Here is a 19,470-nt window from a genome sequence, read left to right as displayed (position 1 = left end):
AGTTAACTGCAAATAGTTTTGGATCGGAGATTTGCCATATGATTTTTTCTCTTTTCCTTCTTCAATTGAGAATATTTCAAGCAATAATTAGTTAATTTGCTTTGATTTAGCATACGAGCTTCACCTTTCGCTTTTTCACTTTAGATTATTTCATATATATAAAATAATAAAATATATTTTAGAAGATGCATAAATAAATATTAAATGATTAAATAAAAGTGTAAGACTAAATTAAGAAGTATTTGTAATTTTAATAATTAGTTTAAATTAGTTAATAAAGTGATTCTATTCCGCTTAAAATGAGGCGGCTCATCAGTATACGATTATTAGTCAGGTAATCTAAATTTCGACAGATCAATTAACATTTAAATGAAAATTGGAAAAATACAATTTATATAAAATAACCTTTATTTAATAAAATTGTATTAAATTATTTAAAAATTTATTTTTTTTTTAATATGGCAAAAATCTTTGTTGGGGCTCATTCCAAAAAAAAACTTAGAAACTACTTTTTGACAATTGTTAATAAATAAACAGAATAGTGCAAAGATGAGTGAGATAATAATAAGTTATGATGAAATAAATAAGTAAATAATAATGTATTTTATAAATAAGTTCGAGCTTTGACAAAATCCTTTCCATGTGAGAAAAGATTTAAGATTTAATTTGCTTCAACCTAGTATGATGAGATATAATGATCATAATAATTTATAAATATTCCTTTATATTATATCAATACTTTACTCACCTGCAAAAATTATTCTTATGTTAATCAAGTTCCCATTCTAATCATCATCATCATAATCGACAAACTGCAACTTTCTTTGCTTTAGGATTGGGCCAGTGTCCTTCCGAGTTGTTGCATTGGTGTGCTGAGTCTGCTGAGTCTCACAGACTTTCTCTGTGCTGGGCCATTGGATGAGTTGGGTCTCGGGCACATTCGCGTGGTCTTCGGCTGTTGCTGCTCTCGACATGGGCGAGTATCTCAAGCGATAGCGCTTTAGGTACTGCGGCACAGCCGGCACATTTCCCGTGGTATGAAAGTCCACAATTCCATTGATATAAACAGGACGGAGCAGGCTGCAGAGCTGTATGAGATTTATTCGATTCGGTATGGGAGACCACTGAAGCTCTTCCAGTGGATATGGGGTTTCCGAATCATTGCTATGGACAGCCTCAATTTTCACAGTTACTGCATAGCCGGGCTGCTCGAAGCGCCTGCGATCTGCACCCAAGCAGCTATAGCTATGCAAATAGGAGTTCATCAGTTTGATGTGGCCGAAGAGTGTCGTGGTTTGAGCTAGACGCGTGACCAGATACTCATAGCCAAACAGAGGCAGCCTGAGCACACAGGCCCCGCCCACGGATGCCGCATGCTCGGCGATCTTTCTGGCAACCTCGTCGAAGTCCATATGCTGGAACGGCTGATCGGCTTCCTGCAGATTCAGATAGAGCTCATCGGTGCCCTGGGCAATCCACTCCTGATAGGTCAAATTGCCCATCAGCCGACAGAGATCATCCTGCTGCATGGCTGAGTAGTAGAAGAGCAATCGGCCGCCCTGCGGCTTGCGGATGAGCAGCATTAGGCTGTTGCCGATTTCATTGCCGGCACAGAGCATCAGCTCCAGTCGCTTGCCATCGCTGAGGCGCAGCTGCAAGGGCTGCGCCTCCTTGACTATATGAAAGTCCTGCTGGGACACCTTGGCGCCACGACTGTTTAGGTAGCTGAGCAGCTGATTGGCCAGCGGCTGGGTGGTGTACATCTTGCAGAACTGCTTGGGCAGTCGCTCCAGCTTGTCCTGCATGCCATAGAGATGCGTGATGAAGACCTTGATGTGGCTCTCGTACAGCTTTGGTATGACATCCACAACTATTTCGGGATACTCCTTGAAGCGCATTTTGACTGAAAGTAAAGAATTAAAGTGAAGAGTCAATATAGTGTACTACTACTACTTGAAGTAGTAAATAAATGGCATAATCAGAAATCTATATATAATTTAATGTTTTAATTTACATAAAAACATAAATAAATTTATTAATAAATTACCTAATAAAAGTGTAAAAAAAAATAAAATTAATAAATTAAAAAAAAAAATTCATAAAAAAATATATAAAAGAAAATAAAAAATATTATTAAATTTATAAATAAAAAATATATAAATTAATGAATATCTTAGTAAATATTTTAAAACATAAACAAATTAATAAATAAATGTAAAATATAAATAAATGTATTTTCTTAAACATAAACAAATCAATAAAAAAAATTATTAAATAAATAAATAAATTCAAATAAAAAGTTAATAAGTAATAAAAAATATATATAACAATAAATAAATGAAAGTATGAGTAAAACATAAATAAATAAATGACTGCAAAAATATATGTAAATTCATATTGTTAAAATAAATCAGTAAACAAATAAATATATATATGAAATAGAAAATGAAATAATTAAACATATAAACAAAATAAACAATTGAAAATATGAATGAAATACAAATAAATTAAAAAATATAAGTAAATGTATTTTTTGTAAACATAAATCAATCAATAAACAATTAATTAAAAAATAAATAAAATACAAAAGAAAATAATATATAAAATTAGTAAATACTTATTTAAACATATACACAAAAATAAATAATTTAAAAAATAGATAAATAAATTTAATTGCAATAAATTGTAATAAAGAAATTGACAATAACAAAATGTAAATGAATAAATAAATAAACACGTAAAAAACTAAGGAAATAAAAATGCGCAAATAAAATAAAATATAGATGCTTATTAATTCACAAATAAATAAACAATGTCATAATATCCCAGTTGACAGCCTCGCCCACCTGATGACCTTTTCTGAAAGCTTAGTCCAAAGCGGATGCGCGGATGGATGGCCTATAATTGATCAACATGAACCCAAAAACCACGACTTTGACTTTGCGTAATTTCCCCAAATACGAAAATAAATGCGAAAAATAAGCGCGAAAAGTAAACAACAAAATTTCGCAGCAACGTCAGGTTGAATGCCAGCCATTGGCATAGATCTCGAATTGGCAACACCTCAGTTCGGTTCGGCTTAGCTCATAAAAGTCGTTACTGGCACAGCCCACAATCTGGAGATTTTGGTTTCGCTTTCGGTATGACCGTCAAAAACGTACCACGAGCTGGTTACCTCACCCAGCCGCCAGTCGATAGATGAGACGTGTAAATTATTATTACGCTGGGGCAAAAGAAAGCAGCGTGGGGGGCTACCCACGCTCTCTAGCTCCCGCTCCAGCTGAGGTCTCTGACTAGACCAGAAAATTGCTCAATGTCGCTTAACCCGACTGCAGCTGAATGCCAACCTCTTGTTGTCTTCTTCTGTTGTGTTGTTGTTGTTGTTGTCTGTTGTCTGTTGTGCTGCTTGACTCAGCTGACTCTTTTCAGCTTCATCGCCCGGTTTTAACTTTCACTCTCTGAACAGCTAATTTGCTTAGCTGGTTGCCGCCGCGAGCTCTCGGCTCATTATAATTAAGCCATTTGAGGCGGTGGCACCCAGATTTGCTGCGACCATTGTACAATAATTCGCTTGGCTATTTATGTAGCTTTATAGAAGAGTATTACAAATGTAATGCAACTATCTGATTTAATTAGCGCCGTTATACAGCCAAAGCGAGTTCAACGAACTCTCAACTGTCAGATTACCCAACGAATGTCTTTGTGGCAAACAAGTTTACCGATTCGATCGCCTTTAGAAAACATGTTCAATTGTTGCACAAATCATTTGATAAGCATTGTTTGTACTTTGAACTTTCATCAGGGATGACTAATGGCCCAAAATATGGATATACCAAGTCAGGGTATTCTGTTAAAATATTGATTTCTGCTTTCACAGAGTGCAAGATCTTTAATAATTTTATATTTGTAATAATATGTGTCGAATTTAATATGAAATATATTTCATATAATTGTATGATATTATTACATTACCTACTAATTGTTTTTCCTTAAATGTGCCTATGAGAGTCGTAGTATTTTCGATCTACTTTCGTATTATTATTTTGTTCTCTCTCAGAGTATAAGTGTTCAAGCAAATATTTATATGAGTTGATTTGCCTTTGAGTTTATTTTTTTGATTCATATGCTTCATATTTAATATGATTAACATTAAGCAAGCGATATATATACCCAAGTATCCATATAGTCTATTTAATCAGAGAGTATAAGAGCTGAAAGAAAGCTCTCATTTGACTCAAATTTAAGTTGCTTTACAAACATATTTTGCTTGACTCATAATAAAATTTATGAAATAAAACAAGTAACAATCAATAATTTAAATATAATTGCTAACATCTTAAAATAAATTTCTTTTTAATGTATAGAGTATCATTAATATTTATTTTTAGCTTAGACTGACTGATACTCTTTCTTGTCTGCATATTAATAATACATGCCTAATCAGATTAATTTCTAATTCTTCATTAGACTCTACTAAGGGCCTTGTGCTACTTCTTCAATCTTAACTAGTTAACCTTAAGTTGTTGGTATTTGCCTCACTTAAATATAAATTATGCGTAATAAAAACAAAGTCAACTTCAATTTTACTCCGTCTGTCTTTCTAGTTGATCTCTGTGCTCATCTTAACTTTCGCACATCTGTCCAATTTTATTATTACCCAATTGCTGCAATCTCTCGCATGCCCTCTCTCTCACTCCCATTCAGTTACTCTCTGATGATCCGCTCTCTAACCAGCAGCTGGTTAAACATAATTTCGGCAACGTTTTCACTCTTCGCCCGAGCATCTTTTGCGAGCTGGCGAAACTCTCTCCTGCTCTTGCGCTCCTCTGCAGCGAGTCGAGACTGAGCTCGAATTGGCTCGTCGCTGCTTGGAGCTTGGCACTTGGGGCTTGGCGCATGCTCAGCGCCGGCGTCGCGTGTCAAACGAACGCCAAACTCAAAGCCGGAAAGACGTCGCTGGCGCTGTCTTCTTACCAAGAGGCAGTTGAAAAACAAAGCAACATTTCGTTTCGTTTCGAATTTGTTATCGTAGTTGCTTGTAGTTTCTATTTGATGTGAAGTAAGTGGAATCAAAAGCCGAAAGTGTGCAAAATCGAAGCCGGCTAAGCAATTGTCTCTATATATGTATATATGATTGTGTCTGATTGTGTTTGTGTTTGTGCCGCAATTGCGAGTTAAACAAAGCGTAGCGATTGTGACAACAGCTGCCTCTTCGACTATTTTTAAGTTCAACCAGCCACGAAAAGAAAGTTGTCTGGGTCGTTGAGTTGTGCAAGTGAATGAAACATTAAATATTGCGTAAAAATTAGTGAAGAGCCAAAAAACAACAGTAGCAACAACAACAACAAAAATAAACGTAAACAAATCAATGACTCACGCTCCTCCGGGTGAACCTCAACCGAAATCGAACCTCAGCACGCGTCGAGCATAAAAGATAACGGTGCGTTTGTAGCACTAGTAAATTGAACAGGCCACGCCCACATACAGGCCACACAGGCTCTGTGGCATGCACAACACGTACGCTGCTTTTTGGTTTCCGTGTCCATATCCGTGTTCGTCTTTAGTCCAAAATTCCAAGCTCATCTCGAGCGTAAAGTGTCCTTTCGTGTTAGGTGACAACCCTAGCATGTGCGTGCCTCAACAGTCACACACACACACATGCGCAATCGAAGCATTTTGTGCTCAAAGCATTTTGTGATCCTAGCACCTGGTGCAACTGCTGCTCTACGCCCGTTCCATATGAAATTAGCTGACATTTCTTGTTGTAAATGCCAGTGCAGTCTGTTTTGCTGCTGCTCCTGCTACTCCTGCTGCTCCTGCTACTGCTGCTGTAGCAGCTCGTCTTCGCTTTAGTGCAGCGCCCTCTGTTGCCTGTTGGCAGCAAATGCAATTTTCTAGTACTTGCTCGTTGCGGCGTCTCCGCCGTTGCTTGGACCATAAAATTTTGGGCAATTACAGTTACAGCTGCAACAGCAGCAAGCTGATGTTTCAACTTACTCAGACTGTCAGTCAGGCAGTCAGTGACTGTGCATGTGTGTGCGTGTGTGTGTGTAATTGCATGAAATTTAAATTTTATGTGCGAGCAACACATTTTGGCATAGTCGTTTTTATTATATTACGACTAGCGTAAATAATAAATGTAGTTTTTTCGGTTTGCCAGCTGTTTCATCTGTTTGTTCCACCACAAACGCTTTAAAATCAGTTACAAATCGTTTTTGGAAACTTTTTGTGCGTCATCTCGATGAGAAAAATGGGCTCGAAATACTCAAAGCAAGCCAACCTTGACTCCAATTCAAATGCAAATCGAACGACGCTAAATGAGCCACGTTTATGGTGAAATTTATCGCAGAAAGACAACAGAAAATGTGTTATAAACTCAATGAATGAACCGAGTGCTGAAAAGCTAAAGCTACCAAAATTTACCAATAACAGAATTTAAATGCATTGATATTCTGGCAATTTAAAAATGGCTTTCACTGATTTTTAGATTATTGACTAAAAATGACAAAAATTTAGTGAAATTTTGATGACGCAATTTATAAAGTCTGAAGAGTGCTTTAATTATGCCTTAATTTGTGTGCCTTTACTTCATTATCTTTGACTTATCTTGTGTATTTTGTAAAGATATATATTTGATGAACTATTAATATGACAATATTAATATAAATTCCTATAAAAGAAATTTTTTTAAATATATAAGAAAGAAAATATACAATACAAAATAAAATTGAGCTAATTAATTGGAGTATATCAATATAAAAAAGATGAAGCATTCACAGAAGAAAAATTTAAAAATAATAATAATTATTTTACAAAAATACCATCATATACCAACTTAAGACAAAATATAAGATTTATAAAAATCCAATATTAAAAAAATTTTTTTAAAATAAATATTATTAATAAATTAAATAATCAATAAATTTAAAAATTGATAAATACTTATATATAAAAAATAAAAAATTATTATTACTTAAATAGTCAATAAATTTAAAAATTGATTATTACTTATATATATTTAAAAAAAAAAAAAAAAAACGAAAATTTATGTTTTATACGGTATTAAATAAAAAATTTAAATAAAAATCGAAAAAAGGACAACTCAATATGTTAATAATAAATACTTATAAAATAAAAATATATAAAAATTAATATATAATAACTAATATAACTAAATAACATGTATCAAAATATAAAAACAAGTAAAAAAATATATATATATATATATATATAAATAAATAAAAATAAAAGAAAACAGGAAAAACAATAGATGAATTGCTAAAAAAAAAATATTAAAAGCTGATAAATTAAAAAAATAAATAGAAAATTATAAACATAAATAAAAATAAACAAATAAGAAAATATATATTTATATGAATGAAAAACTTAAAAACTAAAAATATATAAGCTAAAAAAAATTATCTACAAAGCATTTAAAAACGCAGTTGCTATCCTGACATTATTCTGTGCTTTTATAATCACAATTCTTCTCCCACTGTCTTCGCTGCACAGAGCTGAGCAAATAAAAGTCCAGAGCAGACAGACGGACGTGTCAGACAGTGCCTATTAAAGTTTGAAGGCCTGTCAACGCTTGGTGGCAACAAATGGTGGCAAATAAAAAGTCACAATAATATGAATAATCTAGCACAAGGCTCAGAGCCGGAGGAGAGCTCAGAGACAGCGTCGAGCACCCAAAAGAGCTAAAGATTATGGATATGATTATACGGCGTAGTCAGCGTCGAAATAAACCTGATGATTACGGCGAGTCGACTCGAGTCGAGTCGCGTTTGCGGCGTGCGGCTGCATAAACACGGCGCAATCATAAAAAACGGAATTAAACAAATGTCAAGTCGTCCTCGACGTCGTCCTCGTCGTCGTCGTCGTCGTCTTGAGCTCTCGACGAGCACGTGAGAATTGCATTAATATGAATGCAAATGCAGCCGCCCGCTATCTCTTCGCCCCTTGCTTTCAATGGGGTAAATCTATAAATTTATGTGCAAATGTTGCGAGAAATTTGCCGCGAGGACTCTAGAGAAATTCGCAATCTTTTTCAGTTTGTAGTCAGAGAGAGAGAGGGGGAGAGAGTGGGAGTAAGAGAGAGAGAGACGTCAAGTCTGACAGCAAGTTTTTATGTTATTATTGCAGGCGACGTGCGAAAAGTGGCTTACGCTTATGAATTGCTGACGTTAGCTGGGGATTTCCAATTGCAAGAGATACTCACACACCGCCACGCCCCCACATCCACACGCCCACCCACAACCAGCATGCAGTTTGAGTTTCGGCAACCGCCGCGAAGTATGCTATGGAAAATTGCATTTCTAATTATCGCATTAGCCGGGGACGTGTCGTGCATAAGAAATGGCGCCGGAAATGACGAGTGAGTCTCCATTGATGTCAAGCTTAATTTATGCAAATTTCACCAACACCAGCTCAACTAACCCCCCTATTCCCCCCATGCATTTCCTGACAGGCAGAAACAGATTTCCGCAAAGCTGAAAAACTTTTTGCCCTCCGAGCCGCTGCCTGAAGTGGGCGCCCCCCAGGCTGAGCAGCTGTCCGGCCAGACGTCCGCACGGGTCACAAATGGCGGATTCCGGCCGTCCCAGATGCTGGAGTTCACGCCGTCGGATGTGATGAACGCCGCCAAGCCGCGTTATCCGCCCAGCTACCTGGAGCCCAACTATAAGCATCAGCTGCCCAGCTCCTTAAACAGCCTCAGCTCACAGCACTCGGCCATGGACAAAGTGTTTGCCTTCCCAGAGGAATCGCGGCCGCAGCAGCTGACAACTTTCCACAACTACGCGAGCTCTCAAATACCCACCACGCCGGTGGTCAGCTATCTGGATCCCTTCACGCAGCAAAACTATCGATATACACCCACGCCCACGGCCACGCCCTCGCACTCACACTCGCTCATTGCGACAGCTCCGACGCCCACCTACATACAGTACCAGCGCGAGCGGCCCGGGGAGCAGGGGGATCAGGCGTATACGGTGCAATCGTCTCTGCTCGTTGGCAGCCACTCGCCGCGTCCCGCTGTCGCGGATGAGGTCTACTTGAAGCGACCCGGCTACGTCTTCGACGAGAGCCCCTCGACATCGTATCGTCGACCCGTGACCACGCCCACTGCGGCCACATCGAATAAAATTTCATACGATTCGCACGACTATCCGCCGCCCAGCTATGCCGCCCAGCAGACATCCAATTTCGTGCCCACGCCCACGCAGCGACCCCGCGAGGACCCGCGACCGTCTTACAACCGGCAAGACGTCAGCGGCCCACCGTCGTCTAATTATGCAAACAACTTTGGTAATTATTTGCAGCGGCCACCCAGCTCCAGCTACCGGCCCCAACAATCGGAATACAATACCCCCACGCACTACCAGTACGAGCCGCTGCCTCAGCATCAGGAGCAGCAGCAGCAGCCTCAGCCTCAGCGACCTCAGCGACCGGGCCACAATTACTACGAGTATCAAATTGGCGAGATACCGCCTCAGCAGCGTCCACCCCAGTACAACTATCGTCCAGGTCCGGCGCCTGGCTATCGACCACCCTACCAGCCACAGCCACAGCCACAGGCAGGCGGCTTCTCCACTTTGGCAACGTTGCTGAGCACCACACAACAATATGCGCCACAATTTACAAATCTGCTGTTGGGCGGTGGAGGTAGCTCCTCCTCCTCCTCCTCCTTCTCTGGTGGCAGCCCATTAGGCAGTCTCTTTGGCGCCTTCGCAGGCACGCAGGCTGCGGGGCAGCAGAGCAGTCGACCGCCCAACACACAACTCATTAGAGCCCTGGAGAACATCGCACGCAACGACGATTTGCAGTGTGTGCCCAAGGTGCTCTGCCAGATGATTGCCGGCCAGACGCAACGTGGCCAGCTGCCGGGCTTCATTACGTCCCCGGCCATAACCAAGTGAGTACCGAGTAGCCGTAGCACAAGTGCACCACAATTGCCAGTCTAAATAATGTGGCCAGGGCTTTACTTGTAAGTAAATATTATTAAATTTACATTCCCCATGCCTCTACCCGCTACCCCAACGCCTCTACCCGCTACTGCCAAGCCTCTACCTGCCCACCCCCAGCCCTGTTGCTTGCCTAATTTCAAGCAAGCGTTAACTGGGATTAGACTTCATTCATTATGCAAGTCGATCCGAGCCGTAGCCATATTGATTGTTCTGCGAAATGAGCCACGCTCTGATTGAGCCATGGCCAGCAGTGTGGGGGCAGCTCGTCCGTAAATTGATATGGTTTTGCCTATACGTTGCAAATTGGCATTTACTCAATTAAGTTTTATAGGCAGCTGGGCTAGATAATGAGCAATATAATAGTGATTGAGCTTGCAGTGAAGCTGGGAAATAGATTCATATAAATGAATGTAGTATATGTATGATGTCTGCTTGTAAGGAAACTCTCAAGTTCTGATAATTATTTCGATTACTTTCCATCCAAACAGCTTTCTCGCCGGCTTCCCAGTTGCCTCACCTGCGCTCATTTACGGACGCGCGGCGCTGCTCGGCATCAGCGGAGGTGCGCGGAGCTGTGTGCAGACCTACGAGAGATGCCCCAAGAATGAGGTAAGCTGTTTGTCTGATTTGCCAATCAGGGGGTGTTTAATGATTATTAAAAACTTCAACTTGAACTTCGTCCTCTGCCACCCCCGAACAGATGGAAATCATTCACTATCTGAACAATCATCGCGGCGGCTTTTTTAAGTTCTTCAGCGAGCCGGAAGAGCAACCAGCTGTGCCCCAACAAAGCGAATCTGGCAGCGGCGGCGGCGGCGGAGGCGGTGGCTCATTGTTTAGCATCCTCTCGGCGCTAACCAACGGCGGTCAGAGCCAGGGGCAGGGGCAGGTGACGCGCACCACGCCGCGGCCAGTGGCGCGACCAACACAAAGACCGAGCACGGACATTGCTGATGGCATCGGCAGCTTCTTCACCCGCGTGCTGTCCGAGTATATGAGCGGCGTGGAGTACCAGAGGCGACGCCGTCGAAGGCGGAGTCTGTTGCCAACGGAAATTAAACGCAGCATTCAGACGGATAATGGCCGCTTGATGCCCGTTGATTTTCATGATGAGGAAGACGACTTAGATACCCAGACACCAGTCAGGTTTCAAGACGATGACGAGGCGGAGGCGGCCAAGGCGCACACCGAGCTGATAGGTGTGCTGCAATTTCCCGACGACTTGGACGAGGATGGGGGCGAGAGTCGAATACTGCACTTCAAGAACATTGAAAGCGATGAGCAGCATGACAGCGGAGCTGTGAGGTTTCCGGATGCAACGCCGGAAGCACAGAGCGACAGCCAGCGTAAAGTTATCTACGAGTTCAATCGGAATGCAGCTCAGCGAAAATTGAGATTTCCCCAAGAGCCGAGCGAAGGTGAGCGCCAAGCCAAAACTTTGCAGCTGGCCGAGGGCTGGGAGGCTGTGCTGCCCAATGGACTTACCGAGGAGGATTACGGCAAGCCAAAGCGGCGTGGCAAGCGAATTGTTTTTAGGGACACCAACGAGCAGCTTGACGACCTGGATGAGCGGTTTAGAGAGGAGCAGCAGGAGGCGGAGGAGCGATTGAGGGAACAACAGCTCAGAGAAGAACAATTCAGGGAGCAACAGCTGAGGGAGGACCGACAGATTGAACCACTTGCACCACATGCACCACCAAATGCTGTCTACGAGAACGCGGCACCACCGCAGCGTGGTGCCCGAGTCCTCTTTCCCGACCATTACGAGCGGCACATACGCCGAGGCAAGATACTGAATCGACCCACCTATGCGCCCAGCTACGAATACAATAACAAGCTGGAGGAGAAGGAGCAGCGCTTGGTCGTCAGCGACGAGCATAGGCCCGGCTCCCATTACCGCCTAGAAAGCACCTCAAGTTACCAGACGAGTGACCAGAGCCACAGTCACAGGCAGAGCTTCATGAACTATGGCGAGTATCTGCCCGGCAATACTGTCCGGTTCGATCAGTCGAGCGACAGACCCACCTACAGTGCGCAGTACGACTATCCGAATGCGAACTACATCAGCGACAATCGGTACAGCAGCAGCTATCAGCCTGCCTCGACGAGAAGGCCCCAGCACGAGGACAATAAGAATATCTATGTGACCAATTCCCAGGGGGTGACCGAGTACTACATAAGGCCCGACGGCCGTAAGGTCTACCTGGGCAGCCGTTAGCCTTGTAGAGTGTAAATAGAAGCAGCGTCGTAGAGGCGGTGCCCCTTTAGTTTCTAAGTCTGTAAATAATTGTTAACGCTTAAACCAACTTGAATATTTATTAAAAACATGTTAAGCCACAAGTAGAGGCGGGTTCTTTAATGCGCTGCCATTGTTCGCGGCGACAAACAACAACAAATCAACAAGTATTTCAGGCAAATGAAATATGCAAAAGAAATGCCACATAAATCTAGAGACAAACGGCGCGCGTCATCGCAGGGAATACGTTTGAAAAATTAAATGTGATAAAGCGGAGGGAGACTGCCAGTAAAAAAAAAAAGAGAAAGAAATCCGCACACAATTTCCACATTTCCCAATGGGACGCCGCCTCACGACTTCACAGAGCCAAATCACACAAAAATGCAAAGTGCAAAAAAGTGCAGCGCACACACAGCAGCAAGCTCACAGCCAGGGTTGTCAACGTCACCAAAGCTCAAAGCAGCGCTTGCCGTCTGCTCGCCCACTGTGGGGGCTGGGCTGCCCCACCAGCACAGTGCCTGCAAGCATATGCAACGAGTTAATAAATAGCAAAGCGCCGAGGGCGGACCAGAGTCGGGCCTAGGGTTGGGGCTGTGTATTTTACCAAAAGCCGTAGTTGTAGTACTTGAAGCGAAACAAACAAGAGTTGCACAAAAAAATCGTAGCTTGCGAGCAATGTGAGATACCGATTGCATAATACTCTGTAAATTTGTAAATCAATTTAAAATTGTGAGATTTTTGTGAGCAATTATTATTTTGATTATAAGTATCTGATTAAAAATAAATAATTGCTTTGCTTTTGTTATATGCTGAATCTATAAAATAAACAATGAAGCTTCACTTATTTATATCTAATATTATATAATATTATGTATATATATATATATATTTTTTTTTTTTTCGATACATCGGCTTAGTTTGGACTCTGTTCTGTGAGTGCAATAATTCATTATTCATCATTCGACATTCGTTCATCAGTCATAATTTATGTTGGATTATTATATATTATATTGAGACAAAAAATATTTATTTATTATTTGTGAGTCATTGTTCATTATTTATGATTCACTATGTATTATTCATTATTCAATATTTATTTTTCATTAATTAATTATTCAATATTCGTTCTTCATTATCCATAATTCGTACTTCGAAATTCATAATTCCTAATTCATCATTCATAATTCAGCATTCAGTACTCATATTTCCAACCAGTTTTCATCCTTATTATTTTAATGATTCTTCTTAAAATATGATGGAGGCCATCTTCATACCAAGATTTTCTTGAGTTCGCACCGATCTCTGCCTGAATTAACATTGAAATAAGTCAGAGCGCAAATTTCCTGTGCTGATGCTGATATCTATCATAACGAAACAATCTGTCTACGTTTTTAAGTAATTTTCCCAAGTTTGATATTCAAGATGAAATGGCAATTCTTATTGAACATCTCAATAACTGAATGCTATTTATACTTTATACCTTATACAGTCTGACAACTCGACACTTTTATAGCACAAGCTGCAGCTAAAATGCGCAGCTAAACTGAAAATATCCAATTCGTAGTATATTTTATATATGCATCATGACAGCCTCTGTGCCACATGCCTAGGGTATGTGCAACGAGTCTGCAGCTTAATGCCTTGCGTCAACAATTTGTGCGCGGCGCTGCAAAGTATGCAACTGTTTTTTTCCGTTGCACGCTTTTTGGCGTATCAATTTTTGTTTGCAACCAGACAAATGGTTGGGGTGGAGGGGGGCGGATGGTTCGAGTGTAAAATGCATTGTCCGAACAAATGAAACTTCGAACCGGCCAGAGTGGGCTGAGTGAGCTGAGTGGGGGCAGTCAGTCCAGCTGGATATGTGCTCTTAAAAGTGCAGGCATGCCCCGGCATAGGCAAACACAGAGAGTTTTCATTTTTTGATTTTGTTCTTGTTGATTTATTTGCTTATTCTTCATACTTATGCAAGTCTAAGCCTATGCTGGGTCTGTCGCTTAAATGAGAACCCCTAAAAACAACTAGCAGTACGAATTCATGAAGAATAACTAAAGAGAGAAAAGAAAGTTAAAGTCGGAGTTGGAGTTGGAGTCGGAGTTGGAGTTTGGAAAGAACGTATAAAAGATGTCCATGCGATTGACTGACTACACGATGCAAATGATGCAGATGATGCAGAGCCCCGGCAACTGCGTTGTCTACAATATACTATATACATTATACAATATACAATATACAATATACTATATATAAAATAAGAATAAAATAAATGCCCGCCCGTATTGCAGTTGGTTCTTAGCGCGGCTGGGGCGGCGGCAGTGGTCCGGCGCCTGGACAGGGCATCCGCTTGGCCAGGTGCTTGCATAGCGGCACATCTCGCACAGCATCGCCGATAAAGACCGAGAGCAGATACCATTGTTTCAAGCCGCCGGTTGATTGCACTTTGTAGTTCCTGAGTGGTTGAGTGTTTGAGTACGGCGCATCCAAAGAGATGTTGTTCAGTCAGCCAGTCATCATCATCATCATCAGCAGCAGCAGGAGCAGGAGCAGGAGCAGGAGCAGGCACAATAGTCGGCAACGAAAGCGGATTACAAAAATAATTACTTATAAGTAGCGGGTAATATACACAACACTGCCAGCCCTTTTACTTCTTCTTCTTCTTCTTCTGCATCAGCCCCTTCTGGACTGGGGCCATATTAAAAACAAAAGTAATTTGCGAGCTGCCACTGGGCTGGGCAGGCACGAGGTATTAGAGAGCCTTAAAGCAGACTGGGCGTGGACTCAGTGACATGTTAAAGATGAACTCGATGCATTTGTTAGTGAGTCAAGCAGATGTTAATATTCCATATATATCAAAATATATATCAAAATCATATATCAAAATGAAAATATAATTTATATATAACAAATAGATATTTAAATATTTTATATATTTACATAAATGAATGATTAGGCATAAAAGATGATATGGATGCATTTGTTAGTTAGTCAAAAATGAGCTAATGTATATATATTTAAAAAAAAATACTTTTTTATCAGACATTAGATTTTATATAAAACTAAAACTAATTGAAAATTATGCTATGCCTAAATTAAACATTATTAAATATAAATATGTATATGGAAAATTAACATTATTAAATATACATATGTATATTAAAAATTTATAAAAAAAAAAATAATAATAATAATAAGCCTTCGTCAAAAGGTATTTCAAATTAATTTTAGAATAAAATATTTTTATAAATATTTATTTATATTTTATATATATGTATTTTATATAAATTTTTTTGTATATTTATATAAAATATATTAATAAAAATAAATAAAAAGAATAATTAAAGATTAGACTGAAAGACTTTAATTGCTTATGTTGGTCATTTCTAGCTGTTAAAATAAACCTCTGATATATCAAAGATGAATTTGATGCATTTTTAGTAAGTCAAGGATGACATCTATATATTTAAAGTATTATATTTATATATCTAAAATAATTCATTAATATTTAATTTATTTTATACATATTTTTTAAATATGGTAGCTAATATAATTTAAGTCCCTCAACTTGTGATTTATTTCTTGTCTTTAAAACACTCTTTCTTCACTCGTCCATCTCATTTGTTGTCGATTACCTGGCTGGCCCAAGCCCATGTTTACACACACTCGCTTCGAGTTTCACACGTCTGCAGTGGGATAATTTAATCAACTCGCTAACAAACACATCTGCAGTGCCCGCTGGTTGAGCCCGGACTCGAAGCCGTAGGAAAAGGTGCATCGACTGGCACAACTGACCAGCAGCAGAGCTCTGGCTGGGGCTGTGGCAGGGCTGCACAGTGTGCGCTTGCATAAATTTAATCAAAAACTTTAATCATATTTTATTATTACAAAACACGTCGTGGGCAAACGTACAAAACTTCTAATGCCAATTACATTTGCAGCGCAACGCAAACTAAGCAAACAACACACAAAAAGGGTGGGGCGAGGGGGCGACCAGGGGGTGAAGCAGTCGAACAGACGGACGAATCAGCAAAGCGACGGCTGGAGAGACAACGTAGAGCACATTTCAAAAATAATTTGGAATATTTGCTCTTGACACGTTGGGGGCCAGGCACTTGGCCACGGTCAGAGACCTGAGAGACGAGGGCGGGGTCGGAGACGGGGGGCGTGTGTAAAAGAAACTTTTGAGTGTTGAAAATTTTGCATGTTAAGTGTGAAAGTGTCAGATGCATGTGTTTTGTTGTTGTTGGGGCAGAGGCAAGTGCGAGTGCGATATGACACAATATTAAATGAAATTTACAACAATGGCCAAAACTATGAATGCCAAATGTTGCGCATACGACACGTATGCCATAGATTTCCATGCAAAGAGCTTTTGTTTAAGTCTGAAACTGGCTTTTGTTTGGCCAGAAAATAAACAAGAATTAAATATTTAAACGAGTTGGCCATCAGAACAGAAGAAACCAGAAAACATATCAAAATATCTGTGGGCAGCCAGGCCAAGACTTAAGGAGTGTTTTTATTACGCAGAAATAAAGAGATAGAGAGAGAGAGAGAAATTAATTATGAATCACTGCTGCGCAAGGAAATGCAGAAATGGCCAACAGTGCGGAAAAGAATAATTTCCTCAACTCGGAAGAGTCGTGCATGGCATTACCATGACAATAGCGAGAGCGACGGGGCAACTAACTCATCAGGCGAAGAGAATTTATGTAAACTTACAAATTGAAATCCAAAGGCAATGGGAATACCAATGGCAATGACAATGCCAATGGCAATGGCAATGGCAATGCAATAACATGCACATTTAAACTTTGGGAGTAAGCAGTACGTGCATCTCTAACTGCAAAGGCGAAGGGATAGCGGGGGGAAACATTAAATTATGCGCAGATGAGTTAGCATTGTCAATGACGGGCAGGGGGAAGGGGAAGGGCAATGGTAACGGATACAAAACAGCAAAGAAATAATAAAAATTGATTGGAAAACATTCGCAGCTAAAAACAAGCCATTCATTTGCCAAATGACAACAACAGCAGCGCCAAATTGCAACCTAGCCATAACGAATGCAATCCGAGATGTTCATTTGGAAGAGCAGAGCAGCGCAGAGCGACGGGAATGCCAAATGAGCAATCGAGGCAACGACAGATAGAGAGAGAGAAGGAGAGAGAGGTGAATGAGATTGAGAGGGGCACAACAGTTCAAGTTGTTACTGTCTGTCTGTCAGCTGGGCAGCCATAAAGTCAGCGTTCCACTTGAACAAGAAATTACTAAGAAGAGAAAATTATCCGAACTATGAGCAGAACGAAAATTTGATGCCCTATAAAGAAGATCTCTAAATAAAAGATTTGCAAGCAGAAATGCGAATGAGAAAGTAACTGTAGATAGTGATGAGGATGAGAATAAGGGAGGATATACCTTTAACTATTGAAATGTGAGTGTACTCTATTTGATTTATGCTCTTCAAAAAATCGTATAAAAGAAAAATACTGAATAAGGAAGGACTTACTAAAAGCAAAATACTAAAAAATAAATTTTGAATTATCTAGCGTCAAGGAATTTGCTTTTTTGAATTATTTTATAATATACCTAATGTAAAAAAAAAATTGTGTCCTCTATTTGATTTATGTTCTTGATAAAATCATATAAAATAAACAAATTTAATAGGGTAGGACTTACTAAAAATAAAATACTAAAAAATATTGTTATTTATTCTTTGAACTATCTATTGTCAAGAAATTTTACAGTTTTATAATTATTCAATAATATGTTTTAATATCCAAAGCTATTCTATTATCTAGTAAACATTTATTTTGTATTTTTCTATCTATTTAGTATTTTTCTACTTTGCTGGAATTTTGTTTTTGCTTGATTTCTATTTTCTTTCTCCTGTGCAAAAGTCAAGACTGAAATATTCCTATGAATAGATTAAATGTTACCCATGTCAATCGACTATCAAGCAGACACACAGCTAGACTCTTATGATATCTTAGAATCATTAGTAAACACCATTTACCCAACGTATAGCATACCATACAGCCCTCAGTTAGTTGTTCATATCCGATAGCTGAAACTTTGACCTACCTCAAGACCTCGGACCAGGGCGCATGTGGCGCGGTGTTGCCTGCAAAGCCAGAACGTCGTTGGCTGGCTGAGCGTGCGGCATGCATGCGGCACGGCTCCTCGAGTATGCAAGCCTGTGGCCCGAACTCGCGCAAAATTTCCTTCTTGGCCAACTCGGCGTCGAGGGCGTGCGGCTGGCCGGCGTCTCGTCTGCTGCGCGAACGGTACGTATCTGCAAGAGTGACGAAAGGGAGAAGTTTTATGTTAGTAGCAGTTGGCAGTTGTTGCTGGCTGTCGCTGCTTGCTTATAAAATGCGAAATTAGTCAAAGTGGCAGCAGATGAGAATGCCAAAAACTTGGCTGCTGCTGCGGTTGATTGCACAAGCTGCGAGTGCAGCAGACAGAGCTCAACTTGTCTTTGGTATTTCCCTTGTTAGCATTCATGACGGCTTGTCATCAACCACTTGACTCGGGTTTACCCGACAACGAAATAATAAATAAAACATTGCCAGCAATTCAACTAACGAATGAGCGCGCACGGCTGATTGTCAAACATTCCGGCCCACAACTTGGCTCAGTATCTCTCTCTCTCTCTCTCCATCAGCCACAGCCTTGACCCCATTTGGCTACAGCTAAGTGGACGTGCACGATGTCTCCGCAGCAGCACCGCCACCACCACCACCAGCCTCAAGCTATGCTGCCATTTGAGCCACTCCACCGCCAGTTTTGTCACACTTTAGAGTCTGGTTTTTAAGCGAGGTAAACGCACTAGCTCGTGCTTACAGCATGAGCTTAGCCAGCTGATAGTTTGGTATTTGTCAACAAATGCTGTAAGAGACTCTCTCTCTGCAGATTTTAGTAGTTCATGATTTTATATAGGACTCCTGAAAATTAGGGAGACCATATTTTGCATCAGCTCAATGTTTGGCAGAGCCCATGAAGCATATTCATATTCATTGCTCCAATTGGGAGGGAATGTGGCGCATAATCAACTTGCTGATCTTATGTCAAGTTCGAATTTGTTACTAAAACTCGTATATTCTCTGTAAACTTTTTAGAAGATATTTTGTTTTTCATCAAGATTCTCCATTGTGATGAATTTTTATACACTCAAGAAACCTAGTACTCTTCAAAGCTGAGCCTAATATTTGATTTAATTTAAAAAATTAAAAAATTCAATGTATAACTAGATTGAGTTGCTAAAAAACAGAATTT

General features: G+C 40.2%; 3 protein-coding genes across 5 annotated transcripts in view; 1 reads left to right on the top strand and 2 right to left on the bottom strand.

Moving 5' to 3' along the window:
* Positions 1-390: 390 nt before the first annotated feature.
* On the bottom strand, positions 391-18,366 carry LOC6582922. Its single transcript, XM_002008568.4, has 3 exons — positions 18,277-18,366; positions 749-1,903; positions 391-676 (listed from the first exon to the last, which is right to left on the bottom strand). Exon 2 carries the CDS (start codon positions 1,896-1,898, stop codon positions 786-788), a length of 1,113 nt encoding a protein of 370 aa, XP_002008604.1. The 5' UTR covers positions 1,899-1,903; positions 18,277-18,366; the 3' UTR covers positions 391-676; positions 749-785.
* On the top strand, positions 4,912-12,311 carry LOC6582921. The gene is made up of 5 exons (XM_002008567.4): positions 4,912-5,059; positions 8,146-8,377; positions 8,471-9,916; positions 10,457-10,577; positions 10,669-12,311. Exons 2-5 carry the CDS (start codon positions 8,265-8,267, stop codon positions 12,184-12,186), a joined length of 3,198 nt encoding a protein of 1,065 aa, XP_002008603.1. The 5' UTR covers positions 4,912-5,059; positions 8,146-8,264; the 3' UTR covers positions 12,187-12,311.
* The window catches only part of LOC6582920, a 52,912-nt gene continuing 47,568 nt past the window's right edge, over positions 14,127-19,470 (bottom strand). The window contains exons 2-3 of one of the 3 annotated variants that reach the window (XM_002008566.4): positions 18,277-18,487; positions 14,127-14,650 (exon numbers count right to left, since the gene is read on the bottom strand). In XM_002008566.4, the coding sequence (XP_002008602.1) occupies positions 14,494-14,650; positions 18,277-18,487 (368 nt within the window). In that variant the 3' untranslated portion in view covers positions 14,127-14,493. Of the gene's footprint in view, positions 14,651-15,830; positions 16,275-18,276; positions 18,488-19,470 lie in introns of those variants that run through there. The other 2 variants (XM_044009810.1, XR_006357556.1) reach the window with 2 other exon arrangements.

Source organism: Drosophila mojavensis, unplaced genomic scaffold, assembly GCF_018153725.1.
Source record: "Drosophila mojavensis isolate 15081-1352.22 unplaced genomic scaffold, ASM1815372v1 contig_74, whole genome shotgun sequence".
In the NCBI taxonomy this organism is placed as follows: domain Eukaryota; kingdom Metazoa; phylum Arthropoda; class Insecta; order Diptera; family Drosophilidae; genus Drosophila; species Drosophila mojavensis.
The sequence above is the reverse complement of the archived record's forward strand: the minus strand, read 5'-3'. Positions and strand labels throughout refer to the sequence as shown.

What these genes read in the sequence shown, in the direction of transcription:
- LOC6582922 (XM_002008568.4), bottom strand. Translation starts at nt 1,898, where the DNA reads ATGCGCTTCAAGGAGTATCCCGAAATAGTTGTGGATGTCATACCAAAG.
- LOC6582921 (XM_002008567.4), top strand. Translation starts at nt 8,265, where the DNA reads ATGCAGTTTGAGTTTCGGCAACCGCCGCGAAGTATGCTATGGAAAATT. An exon ending in ACGTCCCCGGCCATAACCAA is followed by an intron (nt 9,917 to 10,456) that starts GTGAGTACCGAG and finishes CCATCCAAACAG; the next exon opens with CTTTCTCGCCGGCTTCCCAG. An exon ending in AGAGATGCCCCAAGAATGAG is followed by an intron (nt 10,578 to 10,668) that starts GTAAGCTGTTTG and finishes ACCCCCGAACAG; the next exon opens with ATGGAAATCATTCACTATCT.